Raw genomic sequence first — 16,103 nt, forward strand, 5'->3', positions numbered from 1 at the left:
AAGGAATTTTTTTTGTTTTGACTATGGCAGACCAACACGGTTACCTATCTGTAACTAGATGGCTGTCTGTTAGCCGTGATTCCTGTATTGCAGGGGGTTGGACTAGATGACCCTTGGCGCCCTTCTAACTCCACATGCCCAATCAGCATTTAACTGTCTGCATGTTGGTTGTGTCTTCTTCTTTGGTGATCCCTCGTAGCCGAGTAAGATTGTCTTCCATGAACACGGTTTTAACAATGAGTCTGTAAGTGACTATGGAGGACAATTCTGGATCCGCATGTCCTTCCCCAGTGGGGACATTGCTTTCCGGGCGGGAGTTGATCATGGTGAAGGCTTGCCAAGCGTGCCTTCCTCTTAGCACATTTCTCCCTTTTGTCCTGACTTCAAGCATCTTCAAAGTGCATGACACCTTTGGTAAAGGCTGTTCTCCAACTGGGGCGCTCACAGGCCAGTGTTTCCTAGTTGTCATTGTTTATACAGTCATACCTCGGGTTAAGGGATGCGGGTGGCACTGTGGGCTAAACCACAGAGCCTAGGATTTGCCGATCAGAAGGTCGGTGATTCGAATCCCCGTGACGGGGTGAGCCCCCGTTTTTCGGTCCCTGCTCCTGCCAACCTAGCAGTTCAAAAGCATGTCAAAATGCAAGTAGATAAATAGGTACCACTCCAGCAGGAAGGTAAACGGCGTTTCTGTGTGCTGCTCTGGTTCGCCAGAAGCGGCTTAGCCATGCTGGCCACATGACCCGGAAGCTGTACGCCGGCTCCTCGGCCAATAAAGCGAGATGAGCACCACAACCCCAGAGTCGGCCACGACTGGACTTAATGGTCAGGGGTCCCTTTACCTTTATATACTGTCCCAAAATGCCTTTGGTTTTTTTACACAGCCACCACATGTGGTAAAAATCGCCATCCTTATCTAAACATTTCCAGCATTTTTTACTTCTAATCTTGTACATTTTTGCCAACTTGGTTGGGGTGAGGAAACTCATCTAAATTTCCAACTATCTTTACGCCTAAAACAAGACCCACATCCTGGTGAATCCCACAGATGAACTCTGTGCATGTGACTGTGCGGCCCTCAAGGCAGGTGCCCGCTTTTAAAGCTGACCGCCTTCTGAAAAAGTGTCTCTTGCCAGCTCTTTGCAAATCCACCAGCCATCCGCCCTGCAGTTCTGTTGCCCTCATTCCCTCTTCTTCCTCCCTTGGCAGTATTTTGGAGACCCGAGTCCTGCAGATGGAGACAAAGCATCTGATGGAACTGGAAGGGATCCGGACGGAGAAGGAGGAGCTGCAGCAGCTGGTGATCCGCCAGAGCGACACCATTGAGGTCTTGGAGAAGTCTCTCCAGGCCGCCAGCGGCAACACCAGCCTGCTCCAACAACAGCAGCTGCAGCTTTTGGAGTCGGTTCAGAATTTGGTCCAGCTGGTCTCCCAAGGCAAAGGTGAGCTCAGAGCCACCGGAATAAATCACGCTTTATCTCAAATGAAGCGGCTTCCAAGCCTCTGCTGCTTGAGAGCTCCAAATGATGTTCATGCTTGCCAGAGGTCCACCGCAGACGGAGATAGCTCAACAGTTCACAGTCTTCTTACGCCTTTTTCTGAACTCTCCTGGCTGCTTACACAGGTCCCACCTGCCGGCACCCTCTCTCCCTGTTCCTCCTTCCTAGTCTCCCCTTCCAAAATGAACTTTCCTTTCCTTAGCAGAGTCGCACCTTTTTGCCAATGTTCCATCATCAGGACTTTCCCCTCTGGACTGCTTGATTTGTGAACATTCCTTTACATCAGAGCAGCCGAGCCAATGGGAAGAGGGGGTGGAACGAAGCCTCCAGCGATGCTCTGGGTCATTTGAAAGTTCAGATGTGCAGGAGAACAGCGGACGAGGCCAATTTGGCGCAACTTACAGCAAAGAGTGGAAGTGTTCCATCGTGGGGGGTGCTTTTGAAAAACTTAAAATTCTACGTTGCTTTCTATACATTAAAGCAATATTTTGTTAGAAGCTGCCCAGCCCAGCCAGATGGGCAGGGTATAAATAAATTATTATTATTATTATTATTATTATTATTATTATTATTAGTGTAGCAACTTTTCGATCTCAGTGCTTTTACACCATGTCTTCCCATCCCATGCTTATTTAATTTGGAGAGGCCAAGTCTTTAGCATTTGATTTTCTCTTGCTAGTTCCTCCAAAGAAAGAAGACCGGCTGTTCCAGGACTGCGCAGAAATCCGCCAATCTGGAGTTAATCTCAGTGGGGTTTACACCCTTCATATCAACAATCTGACTGAACCCAAGAAGGTCAGTGAAACCACAAGAGCCTATGAATGGAGGCAGGGAGAAGGATCATTGCTCAATTTGTACAGCTAAAAAAAAGCACCTTGGTTCTCCTACCGTCGGTGCTTCTAAAGGAATCTGACCCTGTTAAGTTGTGGGTGAACATATCAGACGAAACAGAGATTCTTCAAACAGCTCTTGTTTATTCACAGGCCAGAACTGAACTGAAGGGTTCAGCTACCCTTCTTATATAGAGCTCGACTACAACGCAACAGTAACCACTTTCTGTAACTATCCAATCACTGCATGTCACTTTCAATCCCTTATTTGCATCTGTGGACCCGAGTGAAAACTATCTACAGTATCCCCCTGCTGGCCCAGGGTGAGAACTTCAGTACATAACAGACCTTCTTTAAGACTGTGTGGAAAACGCCCTGGTCCAGAAACAGGTTCTGCATAGGCCCAATGTTTCCAAAACTTGGGTCTCCGGCTGTTTTTGGACTACAGATCCCATCATCCTTGACCGCTGGTCCAGCTAGCTAGGGATGATGGGAGTTGTAGTCCAAAAGCAGCTGGAGACCCAAGTTTGAGAAACATTGGCAGCTAAGCAAAAGAGGGGCAGGGAGATTTTATTCAAATGGATTGCCTTTCTCTGCTTGGTTCTGGTGGCTAGATTTTGCTTTGGGCTGGGGAACATTCATAGGTTCAAGGGGGAAATTGGCAGGACCTGGAAGGAGCTCTGGAACACAGGAAATTTTCTTACAACTTCTATATAGACCATTGGCCTATATAGTTCAGTATTGTCTACACTGATGGGCAGCGCAGGAGCAGGGACTGAGCAACAGGAGCTCACCCCGTTACGGGGATTCGAACTGCCGACCTTCCGATCTGCAAGTCCATGGCTCTGTGGTTTAACCCACAGCACCACCTGCACTATGCACAAGAAAATTGTTCATTCCAAGCCAGGTTCAGTACTCCACAGTTCCACAATAGTTTCCAGCGTTGTTTATTTTATTTTTTTATTTTTTAAAAGTCCTTATGGCATCTGCAAAGATCAGATTCTTCCGATATCCATAGGCTCAGCTGTGTTTCTGCCTCTTCTTCCTTCCATCTGAGCATCCTCTGCTTTCTTCCTTTACAGACCTATTGCGATATGGAGACGGACGGAGGCGGCTGGACGGTGATCCAGTACAGAGTCAATGGCAGCGTCAGCTTCCAAAAGAGCTGGAAAGAATACAAACAGGTCTGATTCTGCCTTGGACTTGTCATCCTCACTCCGTCAGATCTTTTCGATCAAAAGTAGAAAGAGCGGGGACCACATAGCAATCACCACGGGGCCAATAGCAGCCACGGCTTTGCTGACCCCTATTTTGCTGACCCACTGGCTTCCTGAGGCCACGGGTCAATGTGCATAATTTTATGCAGAGGAAACTTGCTCGCCACAGTTTGGTCAGTTGCACGATCTTCTCTCCCAAATCAAGCAGGAGGGAACCATATACCGGGGTTCTGCACAGCACTGATTGGCCAGGCAGTGTGAAGTCACAAACCCACTTTGCTCTCCCTCCCCAATCACTGTTTCAGTGTCCAAAAAATTATTCAGTAGTGATGGATTCAAAGAAGGGGACAAATGTGCATTCTACTGAATAAATTACTTTAATCGTAAAAAAAGAGAGAGAGAGAGAGCTGATCTGAAGCCAGGCAGTACATAACACAGCAGGAGCTTCTTCTTCTCCATGTTACACAAAGTAATAAGAGGGAATCGGAAGCTTGGAGTCAACTAAATTACTCTTAGAGTAGACCTAGTGAAATTAATGGACTTGGACTATTAATGAGTCTACTCTGAACTAACATTGGATACAACCAATAGTGTTGGAAAAGACCACAGAGTTAATCTCACCTTTCCTACCATGGACCCCCCCCCCTCGAAAAATATGTGTCATCTGATTTTTACAAGACATCGCGGTGTGGAGTGCTCCTGCTCAGGGTTCCAGCCAGCCAGCTGTGATCCTCTTGCAAAATACCCCATTCCGTTCTGTTCCTCTTCCCAGTTTTCTGTCCCTTTTTCCAGAGACTCAGCACACTGTTGCTCTTCATTTGTCAGTTTTTGGGGGGAAGGTTGCCTAAATATTTTCCCCCCGTAAATGATGTTTGTACATCATAGAATCATAGAATCATAGAGTTGGAAGAGACCACAAGGGCCATCGAGTCCAAGCAGGAAACACCATCAGAGCACTCCTGACATATGGTTGTCAAGCCTCTGCTTAAAGACCTCCAAAGAAGGAGACTCCACCACACTCCTTGGCAGCAAATTCCACTGTTGAACAGCTCTTACTGTCAGGAAGTTCTTCCTAATGTTTAGGTGTAATCTTCTTTCTTTCTTGTAGTTTGTAGCCATTGCTCCGTGTCCGCTTCTCTGGAGCAGCAGAAAACAACCTTTCTCCCTCCTCTATGTGACATCCTTTTATATATTTGAACATGGCTATCATATCCCCCCTTAACCTCCTCTTCTCCAGGCTAAACATGCCCAGCTCCCTTAGCCGTTCCTCATAAGGCATCGTTTCCAGGCCTTTGACCATTTTGGTTGCCCTCCTCTGGACAGGTTCCAGTTTGTCAGTGTCCTTCTTGAACTGTGGTGCCCAGAACTGGACACAGTACTCCAGGTGAGGTCTGACCAGAGCAGAATACAGTGGCACTATTACTTCCCTTGATCTAGATGCTATACTCCTATTGATAGCATCTGCAGACCTTGGAGTTCTCCTGACCATGCTGATCCCATTTCTTCTCTCTCTCTCTCCACATCGTGGTCCCATTTTGACCGCAATCCTTTCAGCCCTCACCAGTTGATTTCAATATTCAAGGGAGGAACAGCCTCTTAGCTGATATATGCCGAGAACTCAATTGAGCAACCCACTTAGTGCTTTGTGTTTTGCCTCTCCCAGGGCTTTGGGGATCCAGCAGGAGAATACTGGCTGGGGAATGAGGCAGTCCACTTCCTGACCAACCAGGGAGCCTATTCTTTGAGGGTCGAACTCCTGGACTGGGAAGGCAATCGCGCCTACGCCCACTACGAAAAGTTCCAGCTGGGAAGTGAGCGTCAGCGATATAGGTAATATACGGTCTTTGCCAACTGTATGCAAACAGCGTGGTAGGTGTTTATCGGCAGGGTTCAAATCCCCACTCAGCCGTGGAGCTCACCTTGGGCCAGTCGCCATCTCTTAGCCTAACCTACCTCATGGGGGGGGGGGGAGAACCACACACACCACAGTTCAGACCCTCTGAGTGTCCCTGTTTTCCAGGGACAGTCCTGGATTTACAGAAGCCATCCCGGTTTTCTGATCTTACCCCGGAAAGTCCCACTTTTCCTTAGGACATTCCTATTTTCATTGGAGAAATGTTGGAGAGTTTGGTAAAGGTAAAGGTAAAGGGATCCCTGACCATTAGGTCCAGTCGTGACTGACTCTGGGGTTGTGGCACTCATCTCGCTTTATTGGCCGAGGGAGCCGACATACAGCTTCCGGGTCATGTGGCCAGCATGACTAAGCCACTTCTGGCGAACCAGAGCAGCGCATGGAAATGCCGTTTACCTTCCCGCCAGAGCGGTACCTATTTATCTACTTGCACTTTCAAACGGCTAGGTTGGCAGGAGCAGGGACCGAGCAACGGGAGCTCACCCCGTCACGGGGATTCGAACTGCTGATCTTTTGATCGGCAAGTCCTAGGCTCTGTGGTTTAAGCCACAGAGCCACCCGCGTCCCTGGAGAGTTTGGTAGGAGATCCCTATTTTTATCAGAGATATGTTGGGGGGTATGGAGTTATCCAACCCCCGAACCATCTGAAGGCAGCCTTGTACAGTGGTACCTCTGGTTGCAAACAGGATCCGTTCCAGAGGCCCGTTCGCAACATGAAAAGAACGCAACCCGCAGCGGTGCGTCTGCACATGCGCAGGTTGTGATCCGCCGCTTCTGTGCATGATGTCATTTTGCGCTTCTGCGCATGTGCGAGCGGCGAAACCCGGAAGTAACCCTTTCCAGTACTTCCGGGTCGCAGTAGGACATAACCTGAAAAAAAGTAACATGAAGCGGACGTAACATGAGGTATGACTGTATAGGGACATTTTTTAATGTTTTATTGTGGGTTTTATGTGGGTTGAAAGCTGCTGTAGAAACTGAGAATGATCAGGAACATACCAGAGAGTGAATCCTATTCAACTTAGTGGGACAGTTTTTACCCCGTTACGTAGGAGTAAACTCCACTGAATACAGTGGGACTTCTTTCTGAGTAAACAGTATAAGGCTCCATTTACAAGAAAGGAATAAGCACTCCCTGTGTTTTCTAATAAATGGCTGGCTGCAGAAGCATGGCAGTGAAAGAATTTAAAGTGGATTGGTGACATTGTCTTTCAAAATGATAAAAGGTAAAGGTAAAGAGACCCCTGACCATTAGGTCCAGTCGTGGCCGACTCTGGGGTTGCGGCGCTCATCTCGCTTTATTGGCTGAGGGATCCGGCGTACAGCTTCCAGGTCATGTGGTCAGCAGGACTAAGCCGCTTCTGGTGAACCAGAGCAGCACATGGAAACGCCGTTTACCTTCCCGCCGGAGTGGTACCTATTTATCTACTTGTACTTTGACGTGCTTTCGAACTGCTAGGATAAACAGGAGTCTGTTTTTGCACCTACACACACACACACAGCACTTCTAATTGTTTTCCAGGACGTGCAGGGGAGGAAAAAGGAAAAGCAGGACATTCTGGGATCAAATCAGAAACCGGGACGGCTTCTGTAATTCCTGGACTGTCCCTGGAAAATTGGGACGCTTGGAGGCTATGAGATCACCTTCATTTTAGAGCTAATCCCTGTCTGGAATCTGATAGAGAACTGGTCTCACCTCCTAAGCCACTGAGCTCCATGGAGATTCCCCTCGGGGGGGGGGGGTCGTACGTGCTTCAAGCACCAAATCAGCCAAAGTCACCCGAATGAAAATGCTTGTTCTGGCCAGCTTAGGAGTTTTGAACCTACTCTGATAAAGGCGAAGGGGCTTGGACAAGTTGTTCTGAGAGTGCTTTGCCCTGGAGGTCAGCCACTTAGCAAATCATCAGCCCTGGGTGCAGGGACCGTCTCCTGTGGGTTTAATGGGGAATCTGAACCCATCTCAGGTGGCCTCCTGTGAGAGAACTTTGCCACCTAGCAAATCTCCAGCTCTGTTTGTGTCTTCACCTCCGCTTTCCTTGGGAGCTGACCATCCAAGAGCAGAGTGTGCCAAGCCTCCTTTAACTTGCTGGTATTTGTGGATGTGACTAAGGGTTTCTGGCGAGCAACTGTTTCTCAGAGAACATGGTGCTCTTTCAGGGTGTCCTCCTTGCCCTCTGCTCACCAGGCAAGGACACTTCTCATTTCATCTGCTTTTGATCTGCTGAGGTATTTGTGGATTTCCAAAAACATCATCATCATCATCTCTCTCTCTCTCTCTATTTTTTATTTATTCTCCATTTGATAATATACATTCACATCATCATTATCCACTTTACCTCCCTGGCTCTTTAGAGCCTGTTGACTTCCTTCCCTCCTGCCTCATGGCTTTCAAAATTAACCTTCATAGAATCATAGAATCATAGAGTTGGAAGAGACCACAAGGGCCATCGAGTCCAACCCCCTGCCAAGCAGGAAACACCATCAGAGCACTCCTGACATATGGTTGTCAAGCCTCTGCTTAAAGACCTCCAAAGAAGGAGACTCCACCACACTCCTTGGCAGCAAATTCCACTGTTGAACAGCTCTTACTGTCAGGAAGTTCTTCCTAATGTTTAGGTGGAATCTTCTTTCTTGTAGTTTGGAACCATTGCTCCGTGTCCGCTTCTCTGGAGCAGCAGAAAACAACCTTTCTCCCTCCTCTATGTGACATCCTTTTATGTATTTGAACATGGCTATCATATCACCCCTTAACCTCCTCTTCTCTAGGCTAAACATGCCCAGCTCCCTTAGCCATTCCTCATAAGGCATCGTTTCCAGGCCTTTGACCATTTTGGTTGCCCTCCTCTGGACACATTCCAGTTTGTCAGTGTCCTTCTTGAACTGTGGTGCCCAGAACTGGACACAGTACTCCAGGTGAGGTTTCACCAGAGCAGAATACAGTGGCACTATTACTTCCCTTGATCTAGATGCTATACTCCTATTGATTGCATTTTGTTCATTTTCCAATTCCAATTACACTCATTACAAAATAGCTCAAAATTTAAATAAATATAGAAGGGAGAAGACTTCTCATTACAAGTCTTCAGATATCTCTGATAGTGATGTTAATTGCTTACAATAATATTTCAGATATCGTATAAATTTACTCCAGTCCTTTTGGAATACTGTACTTAATTGTGCTGGTTTTGGATTTTTCTTGTCAGCTTTGCCAATTCTGCAAAGTCCATCATCTTCATCTGCCACTCTTATTTCATTGGTACTTCTTGTTGTTTCCATTTTGGGGCTAAAAAAATTCTTGCCGCAGTTGCGTACATAAGCAGCCTTTTATCTTCCCTTGGTATCTCTTCGCCCACTACACCCAATAAAAATGGCTTCTGGTTTTTTAACAAAAGTATTTTTCAATATTTTCTTTAACTTGTTATATATCATTTCCAGAAAGCCTTTCCCTCTTCTAAGTCCACCACATATGGTAGAAGATCCCTTCCCTTTCTTTACATTTCCAGCACTCATCGGTTCTTGTCAGGTACATTTTAGCAAGTTTAAAAGGTAAACGGACCCCTGACCATTAGGTCCAGTCGTGACCGACTCTGGGGTTGTTATTATGATTATGATTATGATTTATACCCCACCCATCTGACTGGGTTTCTCCAGCCACTCTGGGTGGCTCCCAACAGAATTAAAAGCACAATAAAATATCAAACATTAAAAACTTCCCTAAACAGGGCTGCCTTCAGATGTCTTCTAAAAATCAGATAGTTGTTTATTTCCTTGACATCTGATGGGAGGGTGTTCCACAGGACAAGCGCCACCACCAAAAAGGCCCTCTGCCTGGTTCCCTTTAACCTCGCTTCTCACAGTGAGGGAACCACCAGAAGGCCCTCAGCACTGGATCTCAGTGTCCGGGTAGAATGATGGAGGTGGAGACACTCCTTCAAATATTCTGGACTGAGGTTGTTTAAGGCTTTCAAGGTCAGCACCAACACTTTGAATTGTGCTCGGAAACATAATGGGAGCCAATGCAGGTCTTTCAGGACCAGTGTTATGTGGTCTCGGCGGCCGCTCCCAGTCACCAGTCTAGCATTCTGGATTAGTTTCTTTTTCCAGGTCACCTTCAAAAAATATCTGTCACCAGCCCTGCACACAAGCCCTGGAGCCCCAAGCTCTGCCAGCGTGGTGTAGTGGTTAAGAGCGGTGGACTCGTAATCTGGTGGGATATCAAATCCAAACTCCTCCTCCCTCTTCCCTCCTCCCTGCTGCAAATTGTAGGGGATTTTGTTCTTTCTCATCATGATGCCTTCTGTTCCACAGGCTTTTCTTGAGAGGCTACAAAGGCAGCGCTGGGCAGCAGAGCGGCTTGTCTCTCCAAGGGACGGGCTTCAGCACGCGAGACGCTGACAATGACAACTGCCGGAACTGCAAGTGCGCCCAGATGCTTTCTGGCGGTGAGTCGGCCTCATCCTATAAACATTTGCATGTAATTTCCCCCGCTATACACATTTTTGCAGAGCTGCTTCCCCTAATGGAATGCCTTTTCATGTTTTTTTCGCTAATGTATACAATTTTACACACACTTTCCTCCATTTTTATACACATTGCTTGGCCAGAGAGCTATGTTGTAAAATTGGGGAAAGCACAGATTTTTTTAAGGATGGCTGCGTTTCCATTCTCATATTGCTTCATAAAGTGCAAATTTCTCTTCAAACTAAAGCTCCACTAAAAGCCTTAGAGCTTTGGCATTTTAAAGCAGTTTGAGTTTTTAAGCACTCTGTACATGTTTGTCTTCTGCTTAAGCATTTGGACAGCAGTGCTTCACAAACTTTTTGGAGGCCGCTGCTCCCTTGGTTCTATAAACTCATGCCCAGTGCCCCCCTATAAAATGTGGTTTGCATGAATAGTGATTTGCAAGAGCCACTGAGGAAGGCAATAACACAATAAAATTCAAAACAGTAGCCTACGGGAACACCTCTCCTGGTATGTCCCATGGAGGACATTATGGTCTTCAAATAAAAACATCTTGGAGATCCTTGGCCACAGGGAGGTTAGGTTGGCCTCAACCAGAGCCAGGGCCTTTTCAGCTGTGGCCCCAATCTGGTGGAATGCTCTATCACAAGAGACTAGGGCCCTGCGGGACTTGACATTTTTCCGCGGGGCCTGCAAGACGGAGCTGTTCCACCAGGCCTTTGGCCAAGGCACAGCCTGACCCCCTTCCTTCGGTAATCCTCACAGAACTCTAGCCCAATAAGGTAAAGGTAAAGGTACCCCTGCCCGTACGGGCCAGTCTTGACAGACTCTGGGGTTGTGCGCCCATCTCACTCAAGAGGCCAGGGGCCAGCGCTGTCCGAAGACACTTCCGGGTCACGTGGCCAGCGTGACATCGCTGCTCTGGCGAGCCAGAGCTGCACACAGAAACACCGTTTACCTTCCTGCTATAAAGCGGTCCCTATTTATCTACTTGCACCCGAGGGTGCTTTCGAACTGCTAGGTTGGCAGGCGCTGGGACCGAGCAACGGGAGCGCACCCCGCCACGGGATTCGAACCGCCGACCTTTCGATCGGCAAGCCCTAGGCACTGAGGCTTTTACCCACAGCGCCACCCACGTCCCTTAGTTGCCATTAATTTGATTCTGAATTGATTTTAGAATGCTGTGTTTACTTTTACTTTTGTTAGCCGCTCTGAGCCCGGCTTCAGCTGGGGAGGGCGGGATATAAATAAAATCTAATTAATTAATTAATTGCACATTTATTCAGAATCCAGTTAAAACTATTTAGTTCAATTATTCCAACAAAACTGATGGGCTTGATCCAGCGATACCAGCTTTTCAAAGCTGGATAGTCATTTCCACTTCCAGTGACACCCCGCTTGCCTCTTAGTGCCCCCCTAGCAGGGGTGCCAACTTGAAAAAAAATATTGGGGGTGCCAGGTAAGCCCCGCCTTGCATAAATAATCACAAGATGTGGTACCACACACATGGCAATGCCCATCAACTTTTTGGGGGTGTCCCACTCAAATATTTTATGGGGGGGGCGAATGGACCTCAGCCCCTAGGAGCTGAATCCCACCACGGCCAGGGGGTGGTAGCACCTACTTTGGGACCTACTGATCTACGGTTTGCTTCTCCTGATTCACGTTCAGGTTGGTGGTTTGATGCCTGCGGACTCTCGAATCTGAACGGCATCTACTACCCGGCGAAGCACAATATCCGGAAGCTGAATGGGATCCGATGGCACTACTTCCAAGGACCAGGCTACTCGCTCAAGGGCACGAGGATGATGATCCGGCCTTCAGGCAGCCCTGAAGGAGCATAGTGGAGAGACGTCAAGCAGGGCTGCAGTTTCTGTGAGCCAGGGAGAGCCAACCTTGGCACAGGTAACAGGAACTGCCTTCCGGTTTGGAGAGGCGGCAGGCGCAGAGAGACTCCCTGGGAAAGAGTCCCTCGCGGCTTGGAATTCATGGCTGCGGTCGGATGCAAACAGCACCAGCTCTCTCTTTCCCCTCCCAGATGGCGCAGGAAGCTGTCTTTTGTGGGCTTTTGGACTTCCAAGAAAATGTACGGAGAACTATTCTGTATGTTAAAGGCTGAATCTGCCCGTGAAAAGTGTGTCACGCTATCCGGCTCGTTTGGGGGCAAGGGGTGAGCTTGTGGGGTAAACGCAGAAAAATCTGGTCAGAGTTATATTATGTTGTTGTTGTTGTTGTTTAGTTGTTTAGTTGTGTCTGACTCTTCGTGACCCCCTGGACCAGAGCACGCCAGGCACTTTTGTCTTCCACTGCCTCCCGCAGTTTGGTCAAACTCATGCTGGTAGCTTCGAGAACACTGTCCAACCATCTCGTCCTCTGCCGTCCCCTTCTCCTTGCGCCCTCCATCTTTCCCAACATCAGGGTCTTTTCCAGGGAGTCTTCTCTTCTCATGAGGTGTCCAAAGTCTTGGAGCCTCAGCTTCAGCATCTGTCCTTCCAGTGAGCACTCAGGGCTGATTTCCTCCAGAATGGAGAGGTTTGATCTTCTTGCAGTCCATGGGACTCTCAAGAGTCTCCTCCAGCACCAGAATTCAAAAGCATCAATTCTTCGGCCATCAGCCTTTATATTATTTATATTATGCTTCAGGCTTTATTTGGGTAAAGACACACATGATCCTGCCAGTGTTGGACACTGGTTCTGCAGAGATTGGTGGGAGTTCAGAAACATCTGGATTGCCAAAGGTTTTCCCCAGCCCTGATTTATATAGGACAGGGTCATGCTCTGAAGATTAAGCTCTGAGTTCCCTTCTTTTGCTTCACATAAACTCAAATAGGCTCAGAGACCCCACAATTTGGAGCCTCGGTGCCGTGACTGGACTAAGCTGCCCTCTGCTGGCACAGTCTGGGTTGCAACATCCTTGCAACAGACTGTGAAGCATTTCTGCTGTGGTCGAGGGGGTGGGAGTCAAACTGGCCATTTTCAACCCCTTGCTTCAGCGATGGCGGGATAAGCTGGTCTTTTCTCCACGTTGAAGTGGTCAGCAGGGCTAGCCCAAGATGGGGAAATCAAAAGGACCCCTCCCCTTATTCGGCAGCAGGAGAAATCAAGTCTGCAGTGAACTCTCCTGCAAAACAAAAAAAAAAAATTTCCTTCCAGTAGCACCTTAAAGACCAACTAAGTCAGTTCTTGGTATGAGCTTTCGTGTGCATGCACACTTCTTCAGTAGTATCTGAAGTATTCTTCAGGTATCTGAAGAAGTGTGCATGCACACGAAAGCTCATACCAAGAACTGACTTAGTTGGTCTTTAAGGTGCTACTGGAAGGAACTTTCTGGCAGTAAGAGGCGTTCAACAGTGGAACAGACTCCTTCAGAAGGTGGAGGGCTCTGCTTCATTGGAAGTTTTTAAGCAGAGGTTGGGTGGTCTTCTGTCTAGATGGCTGTCTAAACAAAAAAAATTCCTTCCAGTAGCACCTTAAAGACCAACTAAGTCAGTTCTTGGTATGAGCTTTCGTGTGCATGCTTTCGTGTGCACTTCTTTTTTTTTTTTGACTATGGCAGACCAACACGGCTACCTATCTGTCTCCTGCAAAAGGCTCAGTAAAATCTCACCTCGCCTTGGCAGTTTTGTTTCAAATCATTTTGAGCCAACTGTGCGAAAGGCATGAACGTGACGGGGGCAGCTTTTACCTGGCGTGCAGCAATGATGTGCTCTATCTGCATGGTATCTGTCTGCCATTTACTTGTGGAGCAGCTTCTCTGTAGAAAAGGTGGCACAACACCCCAAACCCTCCAGCCTCGAAAGCTGAGATTTCCCCCTTCTGCCTGCCCTGTATTTATCCCTACAAGCCCTGCTTGAGGGCCAAAGCATGACAGCTACCTGGCAAATAATGTTGGTGAACATTCCATGACATGCAGCAACTCTGCCGATAGCGAAGTGGCCATTTTTTCGCTTGCAATATACCGTATTGGCCCGAATATAAGCTGCACCCAAATACAGTATAAGCCGCGCTTCTAAAATTGGAGGGAGGGAGGAGAAAAAAATATATACCTGAATATAAGCTTCTCCATTCCTTGCAGCTCCTGGCTGCATACTAGACAGGGGGAGGGGAGGGGACGGGGAACCATAGCTGTCAACTTTTCCCTTTTCTTGTGAGGAATCCTATTCGGAATAAGGGAATTTCCCTTTAAAAAAGGGAAATGTTTGTGCCGTGCACCTGGCTGCATATATATACCACACTTTAACTTTTCATGGTCGGAATTTGGGCGGGGGAGGGGGGAGTGAGGCTTCTATTCAGGCCAATACAGTATAAAACAAGAAGTATTTTTCTTTCTGTTGCACCTCTGATGTAGCAAAGCGCTTCACTTCCTACGGTGGCCTGGAGTCCAGGGATGGCAAATTGCCCAGTGCCCAAATCTCACCCAGGAAGCACATGATTCCAAATGTCCATCGATGCGCACAAGCACATGAATGGAAGCCTGATCCGTCTATATACCACGAATGACCCCCATTTCCACTGCATGCAATCCATTCGTGGGATGTCGGCTGGTTGGTGCGGATATAATTTCTGGTTGACTTTAGAGCCCGAGGCCATCAAATTGTGACACTGTGGTGTCGCTGCCTTGTCCCTGGTCCAAGAGACAGCAGAGCAGACACCTGGGATCCTTTGGGAGGAAGGACACAATAGAATAATAATAATAATAATAATAATAATGTAGTATCCCTTTCATGGATATTAGTGAAAAATAGGTCAATTGGGATCACAGAAGCCTCTCCTTAATGCACAATTTCACTTAGTTTTAAATGAGCTTTGTAAATATCTTTGTTTTGTAATTGAGTTGTTATCTATGATCCAGTAGAAGGAAGGAGTTATATTCACTCTCATATTAAGCTTTATGTAGCTGATCACTAGTCTCATCTTTGTCTTTTTCACCCCGTCCACTTCAAAGTGTTTCCTAAATGGTTTTTTGTTGCTGCTGTTGTTGTTTTTGCTGCTGAAATGATGTATTTGACAATTCTACAGTTTAAATGATACAGCAATTAACTTTGTATAATACAGTTGTGGTACAATAGTCAATGTTCAGCTTTTATTCTTCCACATTTGCCTCTGTAATGTTAATTTGTACTATGTATCTGAAAAATAAACCCCAAACAGAAAACTTCAGCCAAACTCCCCTTCCTCCTCCAGCTTTATTGATAGTTTAAAATTACATTTTTATATTATAGGACTTCAATTGCTTTTACCATCTGACGGTATTTGAGATCTTTGTTCATTCAAATGTCTCCTTCTTTTATTCTTATCCCTGGGAAACCAAAGAAAGGCTTCGGAAAGTGGCTATCGAGGGAATGATGTTGGTCAAGTTAGTATTGTTAATGTTGTTGGTTAATATACCAAGGTGAACGCGAAGAGGGAATATTTTCTGAAACTTCGAATGAGCTCCATGACAGGTAACCAGCAGACACACAAACCTAAAATAAAAAGTGTTTTGTTTTGAGCTCAATGGAAAGTCGTCATTTAGGAAAGGTTGGCATTTAAATGACGAAGTAGGGATTCAGACAGTTCATTATCTAAGAGCGATAATCCAATACATTTTGAATTAGATTTTAAAAATTAGAGATCATTGCTGATATATACGAGTTCAAGCATATAAATATTAAAGTCTAGTCTTGGGGAGGGATGGACACTTTGGACACCTTAGCCTCTCAGTTATCTTGACTTCTCCACCTCCTTCAGGACAAGAATGGAGAGATCATTTAGATAAGATTTTTTGAAGAAAAGCCTAACTCCTTAAGAAGCTTTGGATAGCTTTCGAAATGCGTTTTCACTTATTACAATTACCACTGTTGCGTTCTTTGTTTTTCGCTCTCATGCTATATCTCGTTATCTTGTAAATACAGTTTTGAAAATTTGAAATAAACTAAGTTTTTATAAAGAACTTTCTCTCAGGTATTTTGAGTTGCGTTCAACATCTGTACAGCATCTGTCAGAATCCACAGGAAATACAGGAGGACGTTTTTAATGGGTCAGGTTAACACAAGCAACTCAAGAGTTTGGTATTGGAGTGTAAGAACTGATCTCTTTATCCTGGGTTTTGACCACTGAGATATTTACTTTTAGTTCCCACCTTATTTCTGGGATTGCAAGTTGTTTTGAATTAGGGGGTTTTCCCCCAAGGTGGCCCACAAAA

At 46.6% G+C, this 16,103-nt stretch overlaps 1 protein-coding gene across 5 annotated transcripts in view; it reads left to right on the top strand.

The window, feature by feature from the left end:
* The window catches only part of ANGPT4 (angiopoietin 4), a 313,202-nt gene that overhangs the window by 32,558 nt on the left and 264,541 nt on the right, over positions 1–16,103 (top strand). For 2 of the 5 annotated variants that reach the window (XR_014565652.1, XR_014565654.1), the window contains exons 4-9: positions 1,210–1,442; positions 2,179–2,294; positions 3,412–3,513; positions 5,210–5,376; positions 9,767–9,900; positions 11,591–12,137. Coding sequence is in view for 1 of the 5 variants with exons in the window: in XM_083744465.1 (XP_083600591.1) it covers positions 1,210–1,442; positions 2,179–2,294; positions 3,412–3,513; positions 5,210–5,376; positions 9,767–9,900; positions 11,591–11,763 (925 nt within the window). In the remaining 4 variants the exon portion in view is untranslated. Of the gene's footprint in view, positions 1–1,209; positions 1,443–2,178; positions 2,295–3,411; positions 3,514–5,209; positions 5,377–9,766; positions 9,901–11,590; positions 12,976–16,103 lie in introns of those variants that run through there. The other 3 variants (XR_014565653.1, XR_014565655.1, XM_083744465.1) reach the window with 2 other exon arrangements.

Source organism: Podarcis gaigeae (genome assembly GCF_964106915.1).
Source record: "Podarcis gaigeae genome assembly, chromosome: 6".
In the NCBI taxonomy this organism is placed as follows: domain Eukaryota; kingdom Metazoa; phylum Chordata; class Lepidosauria; order Squamata; family Lacertidae; genus Podarcis; species Podarcis gaigeae.